The 24,020-nt window shown below is 43.4% G+C and overlaps 1 protein-coding gene across 2 annotated transcripts in view; it reads right to left on the bottom strand.

Moving 5' to 3' along the window:
* The window catches only part of CTIF (cap binding complex dependent translation initiation factor), a 354,845-nt gene that overhangs the window by 213,929 nt on the left and 116,896 nt on the right, over positions 1-24,020 (bottom strand). For both annotated transcript variants that reach the window (XM_073619271.1, XM_073619262.1), the window contains exons 6-7: positions 20,416-20,520; positions 12,418-12,493 (exon numbers count right to left, since the gene is read on the bottom strand). In XM_073619271.1, coding sequence (XP_073475372.1) covers positions 12,418-12,493; positions 20,416-20,520 — 181 coding nt within the window. The remainder of the gene's footprint in view (positions 1-12,417; positions 12,494-20,415; positions 20,521-24,020) is intronic.

The following is a 24,020-nucleotide window of genomic DNA, read 5'->3' on the forward strand; positions in this document are numbered from 1 at the left end:
TCCATAAAGAGTACCTGTCATGCCCATTCCTATTAAAAGGGATGTTTACATTCCTTGTAATAGGAATAAAAGTGATCAAAAAAAAAAAAAAAATCAAAAAAGGGGAAAGTGAAAAAAAAAAAATAAAATAAACAATGAAAACAAAAAGTTTAAAGTGCCCCCATCCCCGCATGCAGAAGCGAGAGCATATGGAGGTCACGCCTCCATATGTAAAGGACGTTCAAATCACACACGCAAAGTATGGCCACGACTGTTAGAGCGAAAGCAATAATTCTACCACAAGACCTCCTCTAACTACAAATAGGCAACCTGTAAAAAAATCTTTAAAGGGTCGCTTATGGAGGCCATTCCACGAGTGTGCGCAATTTTAAAGTGTCACATGTTAGGTATCTATTTACGCGGCGTAACAATATCTTTCACATTATGCTATAAATTGCGCCAACTTTAGTGTTTTTTTTTTTTCATTCATGAAAATGTTTTGTTTCCCAAAAACATTGCATTTGAAAAATTGTTGCACAAATCCAATGTGACATAAAAAAAGTGCAACGACCATCATTTTATTCCCTAGGGTCTCTGCTAAAAAAAAAAAAAAAAAAAAAAAAAAAGTATATATATGGGTTTTGACTAATTGTAGGACATGTAGGAGAGGAATGCCATGACAGGCCTAGCCTGGAAGTGGTTAAGTGGTATTTTATCAATATCAGTATAAATGCACAGTATACAGTGCTGCAAGGGGAGGGGATGTCGCCTTTAGAATGATAGCCCTCTTGGCCAATGACAGGACAGATGCATTTGACAGGATGGAATTATGGGGGTTAGGGTTGCCACCTGTCCGGGATTCACCCGGACAGTTTGGGTTTTGAATCATGTGTCCAGGTTTCAGAGGGCCTGAAACCCAGACACATTATTCAGACTGGACTATGGCTTCCCAACAGGGTTACTGGCCGCAGTTGTCTAAGCCGAGAGTGTTGGTTACATTCTCTTTCACACTGCCCAAAGCCAACACTAACAGTTCCCCCCACACTGACAGGAGAGGAGAGAGGGCTCGATCTGCTCCTCTTCCTCCCGCCCCTACCCCTCTGCCCGCCCACACTCTAATCCCCAGCACTGTGACATAGAAAAGGAAAGTGGGGGTGGGAAATGTGAAGCACAGCAGTCACAGATACATCTGGATGAGAGGTGCTGACTGCCATTGGGTGAGTGAGCTCACCATCCATCGCCGTCTGTGACTGAAGTCTCCTTCCACTAAGGTAAATCAGGGTGCTCAGAGCACCCCTTACATCAGAGCTCCCCTTTACACCAGAGGCATCAGAGTCCTCTCCGTAAAGGGGGAACCTCTGCGGACTCGGACGTAAAAGGGGGACTCTTGTGATTAACTTTATATGTCTAGAAATGTTGTTATTTAATCACAAAATATATGTATAGTTTATACCATAAAAAAAAAAAAATGGCTGTGTGCCGCTAAAGTGTTCGGGTTAGACTTGAAGAAAAGGTGGCAACCCTCCTGGGGGCTGAAGTTCCGGAGCACCACTCTGCTCCACTCATAGGTTGGCACCGCAAGACACATTGGAATCAATGGGGATGTCACATGACCATCAGGTAACAGTGATCTTTCAGCTATGAAGAGGGTAAAAAAAAAAAAAAAAAAAAAGAATATAACATAGGAGTAGGCGTGTGCTATGAGGGAGCCAGAAAGCAGCTGAACCCCATCCTTGTGTTATGGAGAAGAGGAGAGGGGGGAGTTGTTCTGTAGTAATAACACTTTTTTTCCCTTAGGGTGACAATGCTGCTTCTCTATAGTTAACAAAAAAAAAAAGATTTAAAAAAAATACTTTTACAAGGAAACACAGATCAAGAAATGTAAGTGAGCAATGTCGTGTTTTGCATGCAAGACCCACGCTACCATTAATTAGGAAGAAAGCACTCCGTGTTCGGGAGACTCCAGACCGCTCCAATTCCTTTCTGACCTGGTCATAACAAACTGACTGTGACTCTTCTGATCATACGACCAGTGGGACAATACCCGACTAACGCCGGTGCCAAGATGTCTGCAATGTTCTGGCTTGGGGAACTTGTTGGGACACTGTAACACTGTTTACAGAGGAGAAGTAGCTTTGTTGTTACGTGGTACTGGCCAAAAATAGCGGACCTTGCAACGTGGAAAATGTGAGATTGCTGAACTTTGTAGCTTCCTCTGTGAAGGATTTCAGGGGTTCTTGCCAGTTGTAAAAATAAAGAAAAATAAAAAGACAGGAATAGAACTCTGCTGCCCCCTTGTGAACACAGTGTGAAGTGCAGGTTTGTAAGAAAGTACATCCAAGAACAAAAATAATGCAGCTTAGCAGGATAGGCTTGCCTTTTCCCCCCAATCTAAGAACATTTTCAGCAATTTATTAAACAAAAAAAAAACACACAAACAACAAAAAATCAAAAACAACAAAAAATCAAAAACAACAAAAAAACAAAAACAACAAAAAAACAAAAACAACAAAAAAACAAAAACAACAAAAAATCAAAAACAACAAAAAATCAAAAACAACAAAAAATCAAAAACAACAAAAAATCAAAAACAACAAAAAATCAAAAACAACAAACTCCTGTTTATCCTGCTAGAAATGTGTCTTTGTAACTTCTTGTTCACTGAACTGAAATCTGAAATACGGTTATCAGCCTTAACAGTATTCTTCTGTAAACTACAGAACAGCCCCCTATACTGTATAATGGAGATGAGAAATGGGGTTTTGTTGTCCTAAACAATCTAAGCAAAGCCTAGATTGACAAACGCTGCTCCATCATAAATACAGAGCAATGCATGAGCATCATCCTAGGACAGGAAGTGTGCGACTGGAAGGATCAGCAGCTAAATTAAAGAGAATATAGCCTGAAAGAATCTAAAATAACCCCACAACACCACATCTAAGGCTTAGTTCACATCACTGCAACCTGAAAGTTGCGTGACATATATTGCACCTTTTTCCAGGTGACTTCCTGGCAACTGGGAGTACTGCTTTGATGCAACTTGATGCGACTTTGCCTTGCACAGGTATGCAGAGATAACATACAGGAGGATGCCATGCACTGCCTGGGTAATATTCCTGTAATGTCGGATCCAAATCACATCAATATAGATGAGGATCCGACTTGGAGGCAACTTCCAGTAAAGTCTATAGGTACAAGTTGGATAGAAGTCGCCTTGAAGTAGCACAGGAACCTTTTCTAATGTTGGAGCGACTTCAGTGGTGCTAATTAAGCCTGCTCTCATTGACGAAGATGGGATTTCACATGTCATGCAACTTGGGGGTCTCACAAGTGGGATCCCAAGTCGCAGCAGTGTGAACCGAGCCCAAGGACTGGTAATCTGCAATGTATTAACATTTCTGTTCTTGGGTTCAAAGGATTACTATACTTTTAACACACATTCGTTTCTTAAAAAGGAACTTAAAAAGTGAAAATTCCACACATCCTATAAACTCACCCCCACCTACCTAACAAAATTTGTGTATTTTTTTTTTTCTTTGTTTTTTCTGGGAGTACATGCCTTTTTCTGGCAGATAGCTCACACTTCCCCCATTTTTTGCACAGGCAAGAAATACGTCAGCTTGCTCCGCCGCTCTTGCAGTCTCATACGAACAGGTCATGTCGGCTGTTTGAAAGTGCAGTGCAAGTTTATGTGGGGAGTGGACTGTGATGTTGCCCGGCAGAAATCACAGCCAGCTTCCACATCCAAGATAGTGGTGTCGGGCACCTGAAGCCCGGGGATGGATCAGCTCCAGCGAAAACAGTACTGGACTCCTGGGCTGGTAAGGATCGATCCTTTTTATAGGCATCCTATTTGCCTGTGGGAGTCAGGAGCAGGAAGAAACCTTGTGATCTGGAGCTTCCACTAGGGCAGGGGTGTCAAACTGAATTTCATTGCGGGCCTCATCAGCAGTATGGTTGCCCTCAAAGGGTCGGTTGTAGCTGGGGTGCACTACATACAGTGTGCAGCGCTCGGGAGTGCGCTACATACAGTGTGCAGCGTTCGGGAGTGCGGTACAGAGGGTAGAGTTCAGGAGTGCGGTACAGAGGGTAGAGTTCAGGAGTGCGGTACAGAGGGTAGAGTTCAGGAGTGCGGTACAGAGGGTAGAGTTCAGGAGTGCGGTACAGAGGGTAGAGTTCAGGAGTGCGGTACAGAGGGTAGAGTTCAGGAGTGCGGTACAGAGGGTAGAGTTCAGGAGTGCGGTACAGAGGGTAGAGTTCAGGAGTGCGGTACAGAGGGTAGAGTTCAGGAGTGCGGTACAGAGGGTAGAGTTCAGGAGTGCGGTACAGAGGGTAGAGTTCAGGAGTGCGGTACAGAGGGTAGAGTTCAGGAGTGCGGTACAGAGGGTAGAGTTCAGGAGTGCGGTACAGAGGGTAGAGTTCAGGAGTGCGGTACAGAGGGTAGAGTTCAGGAGTGCGGTACAGAGGGTAGAGTTCAGGAGTGCGCTACATACAGTGTGCAGCGTTCAGGAGTGCGCTACATACAGTGTGCAGCGTTCAGGAGTGCGCTACATACAGTGTGCAGCGTTCAGGAGTGCGCTACATACAGTGTGCAGCGTTCAGGAGTGCGCTACATACAGTGTGCAGCGTTCAGGAGTGCGCTACATACAGAGTGCAGCGTTCAGGAGTGCGCTACATACAGAGTGCAGCGTTCAGGAGTGCGCTACATACAGAGTGCAGCGTTCAGGAGTGCGCTACATACAGAGTGCAGCGTTCAGGAGTGCGCTACATACAGAGTGCAGCGTTCAGGAGTGCGCTACATACAGAGTGCAGCGTTCAGGAGTGCGCTACATACAGAGTGCAGCGTTCAGGAGTGCGCTACATACAGAGTGCAGCGTTCAGGAGTGCGCTACATACAGTGTGCAGCGTTCAGGAGTGCGCTACATACAGTGTGCAGCGTTCAGGAGTGCGCTACATACAGTGTGCAGCGTTCAGGAGTGCGCTACATACAGTGTGCAGCATTCAGGAGTGCGCTACATACAGTGTGCAGCGTTCAGGAGTGCGCTACATACAGTGTGCAGCGTTCAGGAGTGCGCTACATACAGTGTGCAGCGTTCAGGAGTGCGCTACATACAGTGTGCAGCGTTCAGGCGTGCGCTACATACAGTGTGCAGCGTTCAGGCGTGCGCTACATACAGTGTGCAGCGTTCAGGCGTGCGCTACATACAGTGTGCAGCGTTCAGGCGTGCGCTACATACAGTGTGCAGCGTTCAGGCGTGCGCTACATACAGTGTGCAGCGTTCAGGAGTGCGCTACATACAGTGTGCAGCGTTCAGGAGTGCGCTACATACAGAGTGCAGCGTTCAGGAGTGCGCTACATACAGAGTGCAGCGTTCAGGAGTGCGCTACATACAGAGTGCAGCGTTCAGGAGTGCGCTACATACAGAGTGCAGAGTTAAGGGGTGTGCTACGTACAGTGTTCATGAGTGTGCTAAATACAGAGCACAGAGTTTAGGAGTGCGCTACATGTTCAACGATACGACACAATTTTTCCATTTTTTGCAATCGTTCACAATATCGATATCGGATATTACTTGTTGGGCATTGAGTAGAAAATCGGCCGAACGCTCGCAGAATGGAAATTGTCGTCCAATTTTCTTATTGTGTATTCCTGCCATAAGTGTGCTTTTTCAGGGCAATGAGGAGACTGGGCTAGTTAGATGGTACAAGCAGGAACATATCGCTTTGCTGCTGATCTTGTCGAAAGTTATTCTCGTTTACACTATTTTTTAAAACTTCATTTAAATATATTCTTCAATAGCCACAAAGGAAAGAAAATCCACTTTGTGTGCACCAACTGCCTTTGCAAACCCAGATATGGCATTAAAAAAGTAGCAGTGACATCACTATGTCATACATAGCCTGTGCAGAAAGCAGAGCTGCGGAAGGGGTCCAGCAGGCCACACCCACTGCAGGCTGCCCGCAGAAAACAACAGAAGGAGGCGGAGACAAGACTAGTCACCCTGCACAAGCAGAGAGAGCAGCAGTGAGCGGTCTTTATTACTGGAAGCTCCTACAGAGAGGGAAAGTCTCATACCGGATTACTGCACAGATCTGGAAAAAAATACACAAAGCACATTCACGTATTCAACATTCAACACATAGACAAGAGGTTCTTGTTTTTCGACAACATGTGTTTAGCCTAAATCTCATTGTTTAAATATACACTCACTTGCCGATTAGGTACACCTGTTCAATTGCTTGGTAACACAAATTGCTAAATCAGCCAATCACATGGCAGCAACTCAATGCATGTAGGCATCTAGACATGGGGAACACAGAGGAACCCTTGAAATAACTTTTCGGTCTCAAGAGAACCCCAGCTAAAAATTAATAAAACTACAACTCATGATACATTCGTGTGATGGTCAGTGGGAAGAATGTTCCTTACACAGCTGGTCCTTGGGAACAAATACCACCTTACAGAAAGCTAAAATAACCATTGGTGTCAGTGGAAACTTATCTGAGAGGCAGAAATTGCTGATTGCACGAGGAACCTCTAGCAACCTCTGGAAGAACCCTGACCTAGGCTCTAAAACGTTTCCAGATATTATAGAAGGCATCCTTGGGTCCAGGGCTCCTGAGGGTAGATCACAAATGGTTGGCTGGGATCACTTGGATAGTCTAAGCTAAAGCCATTCTCTCAGACTATGCTGAGACTTCCAGTTCCTCCTTGGCTCCAAGGTGTCAGGCTGTCTACATCTGGTACAAACCAAGTCTGAAGGTGCTATTCATGGTTCTGAGCTGGGTACAAGAGGTGTCATACCACTAATTACCACCTCGCACAACTCACAGAGCTTCAACGTCAGCTGACCAAGACTGGCTGATAGAAGGAGGGCATGCGCTCTGTCTGTACATAAATACAGGGATCGGGCAGAGGTTCTATCTTTAGAGCAGCTGGAAAGGAATGATATAATTTTCTCTTCATGCTGCCATCACAGTCCAAGGGGATCTTCAAGTGGGAATACAGAAACCTGGCAAAGTCTCTCTCTCTCTGCTTTTCCAGACAAAGGCTGGCAGAGATGTGATAGAGACACCCACACTGCTAATAAAAATACACCATATTTCTGCCTATTACAAGGAATCCACTGTGCCAACCTGATGATATCACTCCTTGTCTATATATAGAGAGGAAGACAACAAGAACACACAAAGGTATGTGGCCGACAGATTAGACAGCCAATGAAACCAAAAAGATATTTCAGTTTTGGCTAGACATCAGTGGGTTGAATGACCCGCCAATTTCCTAACTATCCAGAGGAAGCCACACCATTTACCTGCAAAAGGACCTCACTCTCAACCACACTCCTACCACATAACAGGGTGAGGAAGATGTTAAATTGGTGGGAGAGGGGTAAGGGGTCCACAGTGAGGCCAACTACAAGGGTTGAGGGGCACAGCGGCCAAACACGGGAGAGGCAGGAAAGGAACACAGTGACCAAACATGGGAAAGGAGCACAGTGCCACTAATAAATGGGGGAGGGCCGGGACAAGTAGTGGGCAGGTGGGGCAGCTGCCCTGGGCACAGTGGAGCAAGGGGGCAGCGAATGGACACAGGGCAGCACAGCACAGCAGCCAATAATAATTAGGGGAGGGGCGCAGCTGGCAATAATAAATAGGGGGGGGCGCAGTTGGCAATAATGAATAGGGGGGCGCAGTTGGCAATAATATATAGGGGGGGCGCAGTTGGCAATAATAAATAGGGTTGCGCAGCAGCCAATAATAGGCGAGGGGGCGTAGCAGCCAATAACAGGCGAGGGGGCGCAGCAGCCAATAACATGGGGGGGGCGCAGCAGCCAATAACAGGCGAGGGGGCGCAGCAGCCAATAATAGGCGAGGGGCACAGCAGCCAATAATAGGCGAGGGGCACAGCAGCCAATAATAGGCGAGGGGCACAGCAGCCAATAATAGGTGAGGGGCACAGCAGCCAATTATAAATTGGTAAAGGGTGCAGTGGCCAATAATAAATAGGGGAGAGGCGGAGTGGCCAATCATAAACAGTGAAGGGCATATTAGCTTGAAGCAAAGAGGAAAGGGGCACAGGATAGGTCAAAAGGAAGAACACAAAAAAAGAAGCAGCACAGTGGCAAAGAACAAACCTAAAAGAGGGGCTGCAGTGGCTGACCAGAAATGGGAACCGGGATAAACTCCCCAGTCATATGACTTACTGAAGCCGAAAGCAAAAGATCGGCCTTTGTATAAAAATACATTTAAACAGCAAATAAGGAATATTAGAATATTATTATAACAAACAGATACTTGCAATGCTAAAAGAAACTTTCACACTTCACTGCTCAGAGGAACAAAAAAAAAAAAAACATCCCATAGATATTCATCCATATATATGCACACACTGTATACAGTAGTCTATACATATATAGTCAGGCACTGTACTCTGTCCATATAGTCTGCCAGTCTCCTTGTATGTGACCAAACAGATGCACCAAAAAGACCCACATTCAGTGGCTCTGCCCTCAATATTCATCAATGGTATATTATGTAGAGAAACAAACCATGATTTGTAACCATAAAATCAAGACCACGATGATGGAGGATGACAGTATGTACAATATAATGGTGATCAGGGGAATACCCGACGATCATTACTCTGCAATCACCATCATCCACTAGTTTTAATCAATTGCATACGGGCAAAGTAGTATGTCATGCATGTATGAATAAAGTACAATACAAGGTAGTCATACATACATCACACTTGCATAACTCTGCCTGTAGGCAACCCATCAAAAGCTGTGGCTAATGGTATGTGTAGAATAATGGTCATCGGGTGATTATTATGTAACCATTATTCTGCACATACCATCATCCAAAGCTTCTAATGGGTTGCCTACAGGCAGAGTTATGCGAGTAATTATGTGATGTATATAGGAATACTGTGCATTATAGTATATATAATCACCTCATGACCATTATTCTGCACATACCGTTATCCACAGCTTTTGAGTTATGCAAGTAGTTATGTGATTCATATATGAATACTGCGTATAATATATACAGTGATGTGAAAAACTATTTTCCCCTTCCTGATTTTTTTTATTGTGCGCTTGAGGTCACAAACTGATGGCCGGACATTCTCCTTCAGGATTTTCTGGTAGAGCGCAAATCCATGGTTCTATCAATTATGGTAAGTCATCCGGGTCCAGAAGCTGCAAAACAGCCCCAGACCATCACACTACCACCACCATGAATGATGTTCTTGTTATGAAATTCTGTGTTAGTTTTATGCCAGATGTAACGGGACGCACACCTTCCAAAAAGTTCAAACTTTTGTATCATCAGTCCACAGAATATTTACCCAAAAGTCTTGGGGATAATCAAGATATTTTTTGGTAAATGTGAGATGAGCCTTTGTCTTCTTTTTGGTCAGCGGTGGCTTTGGCCTTGGAACTCTCCCATGGATGCCATGTTTGCCCAGTCTCTTTCTTATTGTTGAATCATGAACACTGATCTTACCTGAGGCAAGTGAGGCCTGCAGTTCTTTAGATGTTGTTCTGGGTTCTTTTATGACCTCCTGGATGAGTCCTCGTCATGCTCTTGCAGTCATTTTTGTAGGCCGGCCACTCCTGGGAAGGTTCACCACTGTTCCAAGTTTTCTCCATTTGTGGATAATGGCTCTAACTGTGGTTCACTTGAGTCCCAAAGCCTTAGAAATGGCTTTGTAACCCTTTCCAGACTGATACATGTCAATTACTTTGTTTATCATCTGTTCTTGAATTTCTTTAGATTGCAGCATAATGTGTTCATTTTTTTTTTAAACTTTTAGCGTGCTTTACTTTGTCAGACAGTTTCTATTTAAGTGATTTCTTGATTCAACAGGTCTGGCAGTAATCAGGCCTGGGGGTGGCAAGTGAAATTAACTCAGCTTTCCAAAAAATGTGGTTAATCGCAGTTCATCCATCATCATTTAGCAAACAAGGGAGCAATTACTTTTTCACATAGGGCCAGGCAGGTTTGGGCAGATTTTTTTCCCTTAATAAATGAAATCATCATTTAACAACTGCATTTTGTTTGTGCTCAGGTTATCTTTGTGTAATAATAAAAAATGTTGATGATCTGAATCATTTAAAGTGGTTGTAAACCCTTTACAACCACTTTATACTACAGGCAAGCCTATAATTAGGCTTACCTGTAGCTACACTGGATATCACCTAAAACTGCGCGATTTAGGAGATATCCCTGTATTTGCATGCGACGTCATCGGCGCATGCGCACTTAAGCAAACTGAAGCAATGGCACGTACATGTCGTTGCTTCAGTTGTACTGCGCTGTTACCGGCAGTCCTAGCGCGCATATGCGTGGGAGTGACATCATCGCAGCTCTGGCCATTCACAGAGCCGGAGCCGCGATACCCGGAAGTGTCCCCCCCGGAGAGGTATCGGCCGCCGGAGCGGTGAACGAGGACCGCTGCGGGGGGCTTCAATCTCAGGTAAGTCATTCATAATGAGCTAGTATGCTATGCATACTAGCTCATTATGCCTTTGTCTTGCAGGTTTTTTTTTGTTTTTTTTTTTAATTTTTTTAAAGGGTTTACAACCACTTTAAGTGTGACAAAAAAATCAGGATAAGGCAAATACTTTTTCACAGCACTGTATAATCACCTGATGACCATTATTCTGCACATACCATTATCCACAGTTCTTGATGGGTTGCCCATGAACTTTTATCATACTTTTAACGTTTATGGTCATTATGTGGTGCTTGTATGAATACAGTTTATTATAGTATATATACCATTTTAGGTCTTCAGGAATTAGATGTTTTATGCCGTTTTATTGCTTTTAAAACACAGAATATAGTATTGATTTAATGGTTATACATCATGGGTTGTTTCTTTATGGTTATATATCTGGTTGTTTTATGGTTATACATCAAGGGTGATTTTATTGTCATACACCATGGGTTGTTACTGAACATAGTATATATTTTATGCATAGTTATTTTATATTAATGATTATGTATTCTATTATATTGGTATATTGATGAATATTGAGGATAGGGTCACTGAATGTTTGGGTGACCAAATGTGCTTCCCAGACATTTGCTTGTCGAGAACCTAGTAGCAAAATTCCAGTATTTGACTGGTGCTTCTGCTCCTTCTATGACTGGTCCCAGTGGCCAGTGTTGTATCCAATTACAACTTGAGCCTTTCACCTTTTTCGACTGCCATTTACTCTTCTTTTGCTCTCTTGTGGCCACTCACTTTGCTCCTAAGGTGCGCAGTCATGTTGGAAAAGGAAGAGCCATCTCCAAACTGTTCCCACAAACTTGGGAGCATGAAATTGTCCAAAATATCCTGGTATGCCAACGCCTTAAGAGTTCCCATCACTGGAACTAAGGGGCCAAGCCAAACCCCTGAAAAACAACCCCACACCAAATGATTTGGACCAGTGCACAAAGCAAGGTCCATAAAGCCATGATGAGTGAGTTTGGGATGGAGGAACTTAACTGGCCTGCACAGAGTTCCCTTCACTGGAACTAAGGGGTCAATACAGATCAAGGTCCATAAAGACATGGATAAGCAAGTTTGGGGTGGAGGAACTTGACAGGCCTGCACAGAGTCTTGACCTCAACCCAATAGAACACCTTTGGGATGAATTCGAGCGGAGACTGTGAGCCAGGCCTTCTCGTCCAACATCAGTGCCTCACAAATGCGCTTCTGGAAGAATGGTCATACATTCCCAGACACACTCTTAAACCTTGTGGACAGCCTTCCCAGAAGAGTTGAAGCTGTTATAGCTGGAAAGGGTGGGCCAACTCAATATTGAACCCTACAGACTAAGACTTGGATGCCATTAAAGTTCATGTGCGTGTGAAGGCAGGCGTCCCAATACTTCTGGTAATATAATGTATAGTAGGTGTGTTTGGGAATAGCTGTTCTGTTCAACAAGTAAGCAAGAGGTTTCCAGACCACAGACATAGATAAGTGGGAAAGACTGCAGTACTACAGCAATAGATGGATGGAAAAAGGAAGCCTTGAGCAGGACAGCTGGGCTCCCTATAGTCATCTCAAGGTTTAAAGCTGAACTCAAACACCAAGCATTACAGTTAGAAAACACCAAGTAATACAGTTATGTATTCATTAAAAAATAACTTGCATTTGTAATTAAAGTGCATCGAAACCCTAACAATAAATAAAAACAGTCGATTTTCTCAGAAATTCAGAACTGCCCTCTCTACTTTTCCTGTGCGGTTATCTCAAAGAGCCCTTCTAGTTCAGATCATGGATCACACAACTAGCACTTATGTTGAAGAGATCTGAAAGTGGGAAGGTCTCAGGAGTTTAGCAAAGGAAAACTGGGCAGGGCTGACACCACTCAGTCCACAAAAATGCTGCGTTGTCATGCCGAGTTGAGCTCACTTTCACTTCGCCAGTCTTACCTGCCAGGTGGGCAGCACTTTCTCTATGTCATTCAGATTAATACCATCCCCGTCTTCACATTTCCCTTTACCAAACCTAAAAAAAAAAAAAAAAAATTCAGCGATATGCAGTTTTCAACTAATAATTGCAACCATCATGATGATTTGCAACACATTATGTTCATTAAATACACCAAGGTACACAAATGATTAGATATACCAGGGTTGGTTCAAACAGAATCTGGTAATGATCGGTTGACTATGTGAATCTCAAGAGGGTGGAGGTGGAGGGGGTATTATTTCTTCCCTTTTTATATGCATACATTTAAAAACGGTGAGTGTCTGTGGCTAGAGCAGGTGGTCTGCTGTGGTCAAAACCAATTCAGGTGTTGAGAAATGGATAACAGAATTGTAGATATATTTAATAAAAATGAAGGAGAAATGCAACATGGGATAAAATGTATTGGACACCCGGCCCTCTTTTGTTATTGTTACTGCAGCCCTGGAAATTAAACTAGCGCTCTATACCCAAGTAACCTCCTCCAACATTATGTGGAATAAGCACCAGTGGCACTCCCAATCTCTATATGGGCAGTAGATACTCATGCTCCTGGCTCTTCGAAACCGCCTAGTGAATCCAACACCAGACTGACTGGCCCTTGAATTCTTAAAAGTTTATGTAAAACCAAAATATATTTTTTTATGTTTTGGATAGAGTATGGAAAAAATGTATCCCGATTTACTGTCCAGCCATCAAGGGTTTTACCAGACAGGAGGTAATGGTAAATTCTCAACAGCAACACCGACGGGGAAAGCTAGAATGCCCGTCACTTCCTGTCCGTTTTGTGTTGCGTGCCGCGTCCCCGCTGTAGATTTGTGGTCACCTCCTGTTTTGTGTTGCGCATAGTTTCCCTGCTGTAGATTTGTGGTCACTTCCTGTTTTGTGTTGCGTGCCGTGTCCCCGCTGTAGATTTGTGGTCACCTCCTGTTTTGTGTTGCGTGCCGTGTCCCTGCTGTAGAATTGTGGTCACTTCCTGTTGTGTTGCGTGCCGTGCCCCTGCTGTAGATTTGTGGTCACTTGCTGTTTTGTGTTGCGTGCCGTGTCCCTGCTGTAGATTTGTGGTCACTTGCCATTTTGTGTTGCCCATCGTGTTCCTGCTGTAGATTTGTGGTCACTTGCCATTTTGTGTTGCGTGCCGTGTCCCTGCTGTAGATTTGTGGTCACTTCCTGTTTTGTGTTGCGTGCCGTGTCCCTGCTGTAGATTTGTGGTCACTTCCTGTTTTGTGTTGCGTGCCGTGTCCCTGCTGTAGATTTGTGGTCACTTCCTGTTTTGTGTTGCGTGCCGTGTCCCTGCTGTAGATTTGTGGTCACTTCCTGTTTTGTGTTGCGCACCGTGTCCCTGCTGTAGAATTGTAGAACTTACCAAAAGAGCTTTGGCTGTACTGCTCCTTTAACCACTTCACATCCTGGCTATTGTCAAATGACGTTCGCAGGAGGGATCTCCCATCCTGGGTGGGCGCCATATGATGTCCTGGGCTTCCCGGCCGTCTAGGGGGTACGCTTGCGCCCGCCACGTCACTCGGGAGCTGATGCGCGATCTCCGCCGGGCACCCGCGATTGCCGGTAACAGAGCAGGGATGTGGATCTGTGTGTGTAAACTGTCAGGTGAGAAGAGACCGTGTGTCCCCAGTACAGAGGAACGCCGATCCTACCCTTGTGAGTCCCCCTCCCCCTACAGCTAGAATCACTCCCTAGGATACACATTTAACCCCTTGATCGCCCCCTAGTGTTAACCCCTTCCCTGCCAGTGACATTTATACAGTAATCAGTGCATTTTTATAGCACTGATCTCTGTATAAACGTGAATGGTCCCTAAATAGTGTCAAAAGTGTCCGATGTGTCTGCTGCTATATGACAGTCACAATAAAAAAATCTCAGGATTGCCGCCATTATTGGTTAAAAAAAAAAAAAAAAAGCGCCATAAATCTTTCACCTATTTTGTAGACGCTATAACATTTGTGCAAACCAATCAATATACGGTTATTGCGATTTTTTTTTTTTTTGACAAAAATATGTAGAAGAATACATATCGGCCTAAACTGAGGAAAAAATTTGTTTTTGTTTTTTTTTTTTTTTTTTTAAATTATTTGTTTGTTTTTTTTAATTATTATAGCAAAAAAGTAAAAAATATTGTGTGTTTTTTTCAAACTCGTCACTCTTCTTTTGTTTATAGTGCGAGAAATAAAAGCTGCAGAGGTGATCAAATACCACCAAAAGAAAGCTCTATTAGTGGGGGGAAAAAAATTAATTTGGGTACAGTGTTGCATGACGGCGCAATTGTCATTCAAAATGCAACAGCGCTAAAAACTAAAAATTGGACTGGGCACGAAGGGGATGAAAATGCCCAGTATTGAAGTGGATAAACAACCCCTCCAGCTCTGGAGATTACATATATAACTCTTTATTCACTCAATTGCACTGCATGTTAATACTTTTATGTTTAGTATTATATTTCTAGCGCTGCTTTTCTGCGTTTATAATTTGTGTATTGAGTTCGGATTGGGCTTTACAGTAGCTGCTTTAGCCTTAACTGGCCACTTTAATTATTTATCCTGATTTGAGGAGTTTAAGTAGTTTTTCACCTAAACCATAAGCGCTTGATTGAGTAGGAAGGAGCACCGTTTCTATATACCGTATATACTCGAGTATAAGTCGTTCCGAGTATAAGTCGAGGCCCTAATTTACCACAAAAAAAATGGGAAAAACTTATTGACCCGAGTATAAGACGAGGGTGAGAAATGCACAGCTACTGTAAGTGGAAAAGAGGGTCAACAATGCCCATTTGCAGCCTGACTGTGCCCATTTGCAGCCATAGGTCCCCCGAACTTCAAACTCGGTAGTTAAGGGTTCCTAGATGCCCCCTAGCTGCAGCAAAAATTTGGGGTCTCTGAACCCAAAGGGTCCCGAAATGACATTGCTGCAGATGGACACAGTTGACCGAATTTGGGGCCCCATATCTCGGGCCCACTTAGTGCTAAGAACCCCAAATTTGGTGTGCAAACCCAGTGGAACTAGCAGCATAAAATTTGTGGCCGAGATACAGGGCCCCAAAAATCAGTTTAGAAAATGTCAAGCACTTTTCTGCAGCAGAGAATGACATTTTCCGAACCGGTTTTGGGGCCCCATATCTCAGGGCCACTTGGAGCTAGGAACCCCAGCTTTGGATATGTTATGGTACAAGTTCTAGTGGGTTTGCACACCAAATTTGGGGTTCCTAGCACCAAGTGGCCCTGAGATATGGGGCCCCAAAATCGGTTCAGAAAATGTCAAGCACTTTTCTGCAGCAGAGAATGACATTTTCCGAACTGATTTTGGGGCCACTTAGTGCTAGGAACTTTAGCTTTGGATATGTTGTGGTACCAGTTCCAGTGCACACCAAATTTGGGGTTCCTAGCATCAAGTGGCCCTGAGATACGGGGCCCCAAAGTCGGTTCAGAAAATTACATTTTTTTGCTGCAGAAAAGTGCTTGACTCGAGTATAAGTCGAGGGGGGGCACATTCAGCACAAAAAAATGTGCTGAAAAATTCGACTTGTACTCGAGTATATACGGTAATCTACATATTTAAACTGCAGGGAAAAATAGAGGTGACTAATCCTTTGTCCTCCACTTGCCAGTTTTTTTGGCCAGGGCTTACACAGTACAGTACATATCTTCTATAAGAGTTATGTTTTGGAGTACATGACACAGGATGAGTATTCAGGTACATTTGGTTATGCTGCTGCCTTCAGGAGATTGGACACTCTCAAAACAAAGCTCTAAGGACAGTCCAGTATAGCTCCTCCCACACCCAACATGCCTACTTTTTTTAGCAAGCAATTTCGGGTCTTTTTTGTGCAAGCAATAGTAGGAATGGATCAAAAGAACACATACAGGAGAGACCTGCCTCCACTAATGTACTCTAACGAGAGGATTTTACTATATGGCTGGGAACACATAGGCTGAAAATCGACCAAAAACGGTTGGTTTGGCAGGAACCGGCCGATTTGTGTGTGTACAGCTCCCTGTCCTACAGAAGCCGGTCTCCTGATCAAACGAGCATGCTGGAAAACCAGCATTCGATCAGCACTCACAGCCAATGTTATTTGAGAAATCTTTCCTGGACAATAAAGAGGAAAGATTAACCAATGAAATAATACTCAAAGTTCTGCAGATCAGAGTGGCTACTGGCAAGCAGAGCAGAAGTGGGAACGGGTACCTGCCATAAATATTTAAAATATAATTTAAAGATTGTCACTTATCCGTAGCCATGTTGAAACATGGTACTGATGTGTCCCACTTGGTGTGGTCACAAAAAATCAAATCAGGCTCATCCGCTCTGAACTCAGGGGCAGAGTCCTGTGTCTAAAACAATGGCCCAACCAACTAAGGCCCTCATATTAGATAGCAGGGAGATGGTGGGTAGAGCCAAGTTCTGAAGTTGAAAAATCAGCTACTCACCCTACATTTACAAAGCATTTTCTTCTTAGCATAGTACAGCAAGTAAGAAAACCATTCATTTAGTGTGGTGAGGCTTCAACGGTGCAAGCTCCGGGGAGAGCAGAAGGGACAGTTGCAGGCGGGTATTGGGAATATCAAATACTTCCGTCCAGAACTGCGCCACTCTGGGGCAAGTCTAAAACAAACAGTAATATGTTCCAACGAAAGAATGACAGCGTAAACAGTCAGGAGAGACCTTCGTGGGTAGATTCTCTGCCACCTCTGAGGCGTGTAATATGCTCTATGCAAAAAGTTTGTTCAAATTCATTTATCTTGCGAGGAAATAAACTTGGAGCTGTCCTCAAAAAATTGCTCCCAGGACTGCGTGCCCAAAGTTGGAATATCCGCCCTCCATTCGTCACATAGCTTATCCATCTTAGGTTCTCCACATGGAAGACAGCCAAGTAAACTGAAGACAGAGGCAGTCATGCGAGAGAAGGTCCTCAGTGGGGTCAGCCCCCCAGACGCAGAAGGTTGGGAAATTTTATATTGCGCCGCATTGCGCAATTGATAGTATCGGAGGCATATCCACCCTAGGGCGTCTAAATTTGGAGAGAAGATCCCGGAAAGACAATAAGGTACCCGTGGGCATGATATCCCTAAACGTCCTAACTCCATAAGCAAGGCCCACACCTGGGGTCATGATATCCCTAAACGTAATAACTCCATAGCGTGCCCACACCTGGGGTCATGATATCCCTAAACGTCCTAACTCCATAGCGTGCCCACACCTGGGGTCATGATATCCCTAAACGTAATAACTCCATAACGGGCCCACACCTGGGGTCATGATATCCCTAAACGTAATAACTCCATAGCAAGTCCCACACGTGGGGTCATGATATCCCTAAACGTCCTAACTCAATAGCGGGCCCACACCTGGGGGTCCGGTAACAGTCTGAAATGGGTCAGAGAAGGGTTGACCCACAGAGGGTGATGGGGGAACCAATGATTGGGTTGCAAAAACAGTTTCCTAGCATTGGTCCAGAGTCAAAGCGTAACTCTAGTAGGGTGCGGGAGAGAAGAACGAGACCTAGGGCCTCTTTACACCAGGTTGCTAAGTTCCATAAGGGAGCCCGAAAGGGCGGCTTCCAAACAGACCGCAGCATTTGCCCTAGATTGCATAAACCAACATCCAACAGTGACCAGGATAGCCACCCAATAAAAAAACAAAAAAATTAGGTAATGCCAGAACTCCACAGCACAATGGCATATGGAGGGTGGACATCGCCAGGCAAGGGGGGGGCCTCCCCAGAGGAAGGGGCCAACACCACAGTCAACATCCCTAAAGAAAGTACCAGCTATCCAAACAGGGCATTTTCTAAAAACAATTGAATTTAGGAAGATAAATCATTTTAAAGTATATTTATGCGGACCATCAGGTTCAGTGCAGTGATGTAGGTAATATTTGGGTTTTCAAAGGCATGTGTGGCACATAAAGTTTACATTTAAATTAACATTCTTGTGCTTGGAGTTCAATTTTAATGTAAAAAAAGCCATCAATGTGTTTAAAGCCTTGTTTCTAAGTTGAGTTTATTTAACCACTTGACATCCGGAAGATTTACCCCCCTTCATAACCAGGTCATTTTTTGCTATACAGCACTGTGTTACTTTAAATGACAATTGCGCGGTAATGCAACACTGTACATAAAAGAAATTTATACAATTTTTTTTTTCTCACAGATAGAGCTTTCTTTTGGTTGTATTTGATCACCACTGGGTTTTTTATTTTTTGCGCTATAAACAAAAAAAGACCGACAATTTTGAAAAAAAAAATATATATACTTTTTACTTTCTGCTATAAAACATATCCAGTAAATGTTTTTTTAAAAAAATCTAAATTTCTTCATCAATTTAAGCCAATATGTATGCTGCTCGATGTTTTTGGTAAGAAAAATTACAATAAGCGTATATTAATTTGTTTACACAAACGTTATAGCGTCTACAAACTATGGGATATACAGAATCTCACAAAAGTGAGTACACCCCTCACATTTATGTAAATATTTTATTCTATCTTTTCATGTGACAACACTGAAGAAATGACACTTTGCTACAATGTAAAGTAGTGAGTGTACAGCTTGTATAACAGTGTAAATTTGCTGTCCCCTCAAAATAACTCAACACACAGCCATTAATGTCTAAACCGCTGGCAACAAAAGTGAGTACACCCCTAAGTGAAAATGTCCAATTTGGGCCCAATTACCCATTTTCCCTCCCCCCGTGTCAAGTGACTTGTTAGTGTTATCAGTGTTGTCACATGAAAAGATATAATAAAATATTTACAAAAATGTAAGGGGTATACTCACTTTTGTGAGATAATGTAATTTTTTATTTTAGTTTTTTTATACTAGTAACGGCGGCAAATCAGTGACTTATAGAGGGACTGCGATAGTACATCGGACAGAGTGACACTGACACTTTGTAGGAAACCAGTGACATGAATACAGTGATCAGTGCTAAAAATATGCACTGTCACTGTACTAATAACACTGGCTGGGAAAGGGGTTATACATCTAGAGCAATCAAAGGGTTAAACGTCTGCCTAGCCAGTGTTTTTGAGCACAGTGTGGGGCTTTCACTAAGGGATGTGATGGATTTTATTCCTTGCTTTGCAGGGACACAAAATCCATCACATCCCATCAGTCAGAATGGAGCTCTGCCTTGTTTACATATGCAGAGATCAGTCCTGTGTCTCTGCTTGATGATCAGCGGGTGCCGGCCATGTCTGTCGGCACCCGCTGATTGGCTTCTGCTGTGACAAATTGTCAGGGCTGGGCTCAGCCCTTCCTTCTCTGAGCTGGCCGCTCAGCTGTCGGCTAATTGCCAGCTCCTATCTCTCTCCACTTTCTCAGCTGTTGATGATATCCTGCTCGTCAGTCCTGCCTACTTAAGCCATTCAGTCCAGAGGATCTCTGCCTTCGCTTTGGTCAACATCGCAGAGACGATCTCCTACGTTCCTGTTTAAAGACTTGCTTTGCTGACATCCCTTCTGGCTCCAGATCCTGCTTGCTGTTTCACTACATTGATGCCTGACTTCTGGCTTGGCTGACAATCCATTAAGGTTACTGTACTTTGGCTGATGTTTTGACTAAGTTTGTTCTTTTTACTTTTATTATTAAACAAGTGTGATTTAACTGTACTTCTGTCTCAGTCTGATTTCATGGTTTCTGACACAAATCATAGGAGAAGCAGTGCGTCCTCCTACCAGGAGGTATATATATATGTATATGTGTGATTCTGCACAGAACGGCCATCCTGTAGCAATAAATCTGCTATAGGGCAGTCCTTAAGTGGTTAACGTGGTGGCAAACCTTTAAATAAAAACCAATAAGGAACAGCAAGCACGTAAAAAAAAAAAAAAAAAAAAAAAAAAAAAAGTCACAATACAAATGACTTCCAGGTAAACCATTATCATAATACTGAATATAAGTACCTACAGAATATATTCAGAGCAAGAAAAATAATAATAGTAGTTACCCTTCGCGGTCTATTTGAGGCAGGGGGTGCTTTGGGGTGTTGCGAAGTTTTCTGTGAAATTGAGTGAAGTCCAGTTTTTCTGGCTGCAAATCCCACGTCGCTCCACTAAATACAGCAAAAAAATAAAAGTTATACAATAAGTGCAACAGCATGTCATGTAATAAGAAAAGTTGAGAGAAAAAACAAATGGCCATTAACACAATAAAAATATTCTATCCTCTGTATTATAAAGAAAGATGTCCATCACATTAATCCTTCATAGAAAGGGAGAGAAGGCCACCCACACTGAGTTTTTATTGTAACAAATTCTGTTATTGCATCCTTTTTACAGGAAACTCACAGTGGCTTTTATGGAAAGCGGCTCTCTTTCCATGTTTCTGAAGGACTGATGTGATGGATCTCTGGAGGTTCACAACCAAGGATAGCCGGGAGAGAGGAGAGGAATCTACAGCCTTTAGTGGAGCACAATCTTCACAAATAAAATCAATGTGTTTCTGTTGCAGTGTGTGATGCTATGCAGGTAATGTAATGCTAATAGTGCCTAAATATGTGACCTCATATTAGCCAAAGGAGAATCAGCACAAGGAGTTGCTCATGTTCTAAGAATGAGTATGCTGTAGAAGATGAGAGCAGAGTGACAGAGATATGAAATCATCATTCTCATGCTTCTTCTTTCACTGTCCAATCACATGCAGGGGGAGGGACAAGACCGTTAAGTGTTACTGAACTGCAACAGAGAAAAAAAACAAGTCTCTTCACTTGGCAGACAGAGCTGTGCTGTATGTCATAGCTATATAAAACTCAGGACTGGCTGGATAGCAACACAATCCCACAGCAGGTAAAACCGCTTTTATCTTTATCTGTTTGCCTGGAGTTCATCTTTAAGGCCAGGTGGGCATAAACAAATTATAGAGCGGATCAGCTAATTTGCACATCCGCAGCTGCCTAACTGCCAGCATTAGAAACTGAGCCAAAATAGTTAATAGGGCTTAGTGAGTGATTTAGAGTGATTGTAAAAAAAAAAAAACACAACATAAATATCATACTGACCTCCACTGTGCAGCTCGTTTTGCACAGAGTGGCCCCGAACATGCTCTTCTGTGGTCCCCCGGCGGCTCCTCCCCACATCTGATAACCCCCTCGGAGAAGTGCTTCCCCTAGGGGGTTACCTTGCGGGCGCTCCAGAGTCCAGCATGCGGCGTCCATAGAGGCCAAATGCAAGACTCGGCCCCGCCCCCCGGGTCATTGGATTTGATTGACAGCAGCGGGAAAAAAATTTTTTTTTTTTCTTTTATTATTTTTTTATTTTACATTCAATGCACATGTTTGATATATGCTTACAGCTTAACATATACTCACTTTTTAATACACTTCAACATGTCTTAGTATATATCAGTGATGGCGAACCTTGGCACCCCAGCTGTTTTGGAACTACATTTCCCATGATGCTCATGAACTTTTGCAGTGTAGGTGAGCATCATGGGAAATGTAGTTCCAAAACATCTGGGGTGCCAAGGTTCGCCATCACTGGTATATATCTTATTTTTGGACTTTTTTCATTTTATTCAAACACATTTAACATTTCAACATTTTTCACTTTTTCATCCTTTTGTAAGCACCTTTTTAATCACACAGATTTGGGTTTTTCATTTCACTTTTGTCACACCTTTCTTGAGTTTGTTGATTGGATGCAATTAAAACAATCTCCTGAACACATGACTAACAGACACTAGTATATATGTACGATTCATTTCTGTGAAATTTGGCTATGATTAAGCACTAAGTTTAGTGTGAAACGCGTCAGCTTTCCTGTACTTCTTGCTGTGGCATGTATTTTGATATTTTTTTCAATAAAGGCGATTATTTTGAGTGCGGCTGTCCAGGATTTTCTTCAACATTTTATTGTTACAAGCATTGCCGGCACCTGGGACTTTCAGCTTGGAGGAGAGATATACTCCTGATTGACCTTCCTAGAGTGGTGAATTCCTTTTCTCTGGGCGCTCCATGTTAGTCTATGGAGCGACGAATGTCAGCGGTGACATGTCCGCTGACATCCGACCCAGTCCAATCCGCTAAAGTCAGACGGATGGCCCTACGTTCGCATCTGTCCCTGCCTGATCGGGTGAGATCTGATAAAAACAGACATGCTGTCCGTTTTCGTCCGATCTCTCCATAGCAACCAGCGGCGCTCGACAAGCCCCTCCCCGCTCAGTGAGCAGAGAGGGACCTGTCATCCGCCGGCTCAGCGGAGATCAACGGAGAGACCTCCCGCTGAGCTGGCAGACTCCGTGGTAGCGGATCCGCCTCGTGTGAATGAGGCTGTATTCGTTATCTCAGCCCACTGGGAAAGAGTGTGTTATGTTCTGAATGTAAAGTGGAGTTTTCACAGCTGCTATCTACACATTAGTAGAGAGCTGTGACAGGAGCGAGGGTTTCATCAAAGCTTACAATGGTCTCTATGCAGGTACTTTGCTAGCATAAGGAATAGCAAGGCTCATTTAAAACAGTTCTGCTATTAGCAATTAAAGAAGCATTTTTGTGTAGACTTGAAATTACTTTTAAAGTAAACATGAAAGGGAATAAAATGGTTCTAAAGGCTTAAAGAGTAACTTAAAAAAAAAACAAAAAAAACACATTCCCCAATGGGTGATCTATGTACATTGCAAGGATTTTACCAAACTGCTGCAGATTCCTACCTTTTGTTATTCTGGAGAAATAGCTGTTTGTTTGTGTTTTACGTACACAGTGAGTCTGTATGGGAATGGTTTTATCATTAGAAATCAGCTGCAGTCAAGGAAAGTTTCAGGGTCTGCATCCCTTTAGACGTGATTTTCTATTGGGAGTATCTCACCAAAAATCAAAATTTTTGTTTCAGGGGATGCTCAAAATCGAATTTGTATCTTAGTGCAGACTTCTGGGAAAATCAGTAAACCAATCACACAAGCAGGAAATGACATATCTGGGGGGGGGGGGGGGGCGTTCTGTACGCCACCTGTGTACAGAATGCCTCCTGGTAACCATATTGCATTTTACAGAGAATTACAGCTCTGCAGATTGAAAAGGAAAAGTACATTTAAATAACATTACAATAGGACTTGTGTCACAATTGTATACGCTATATATTATTTTGATATTTGCTCTTTTTTTTTTCCCTATGAAAGTGGAGTTTGCCTTCAAGTTTTTTTTTTTTTTTTTTAATCTTAATGCATTCTTTGTATTAAGGTAAAAAAAAAAAAAAAAAAAACACAACACAAAACCTTCTGTGATTAGGATCCCCCCTTAGTCCCTCTAAATACTTATCTGAGCCGATCCTGATCTAGTGCTGTGCATGAGAGCGTCATCTCTCTTCACTCTTTTTCTCCTAACAAGACAGAAAGGCAGCAGTGGGAGCCATTGCTGTCAATCAAATGCTGTGATGAGGGGGTGGGGGTGGGGCTGAGCTGCGCTACCCTTCTTTGGACGCAGGCAGTGTGGCTCAGGATTGAGTCTGTCTATGTGCCCCCATAGGAAGCGTCTTTCTATGGGAGCACTCACCAAAGAGGAGGGGCCAGGAGCGCTGGAGAGCGACCCAAGAAGAGGAAGGTCTGGGCTGCGCTCTGCAAAAC

Source organism: Aquarana catesbeiana, linkage group LG01 (assembly GCF_042186555.1).
Source record: "Aquarana catesbeiana isolate 2022-GZ linkage group LG01, ASM4218655v1, whole genome shotgun sequence".
In the NCBI taxonomy this organism is placed as follows: Eukaryota; Metazoa; Chordata; class Amphibia; order Anura; family Ranidae; genus Aquarana; species Aquarana catesbeiana.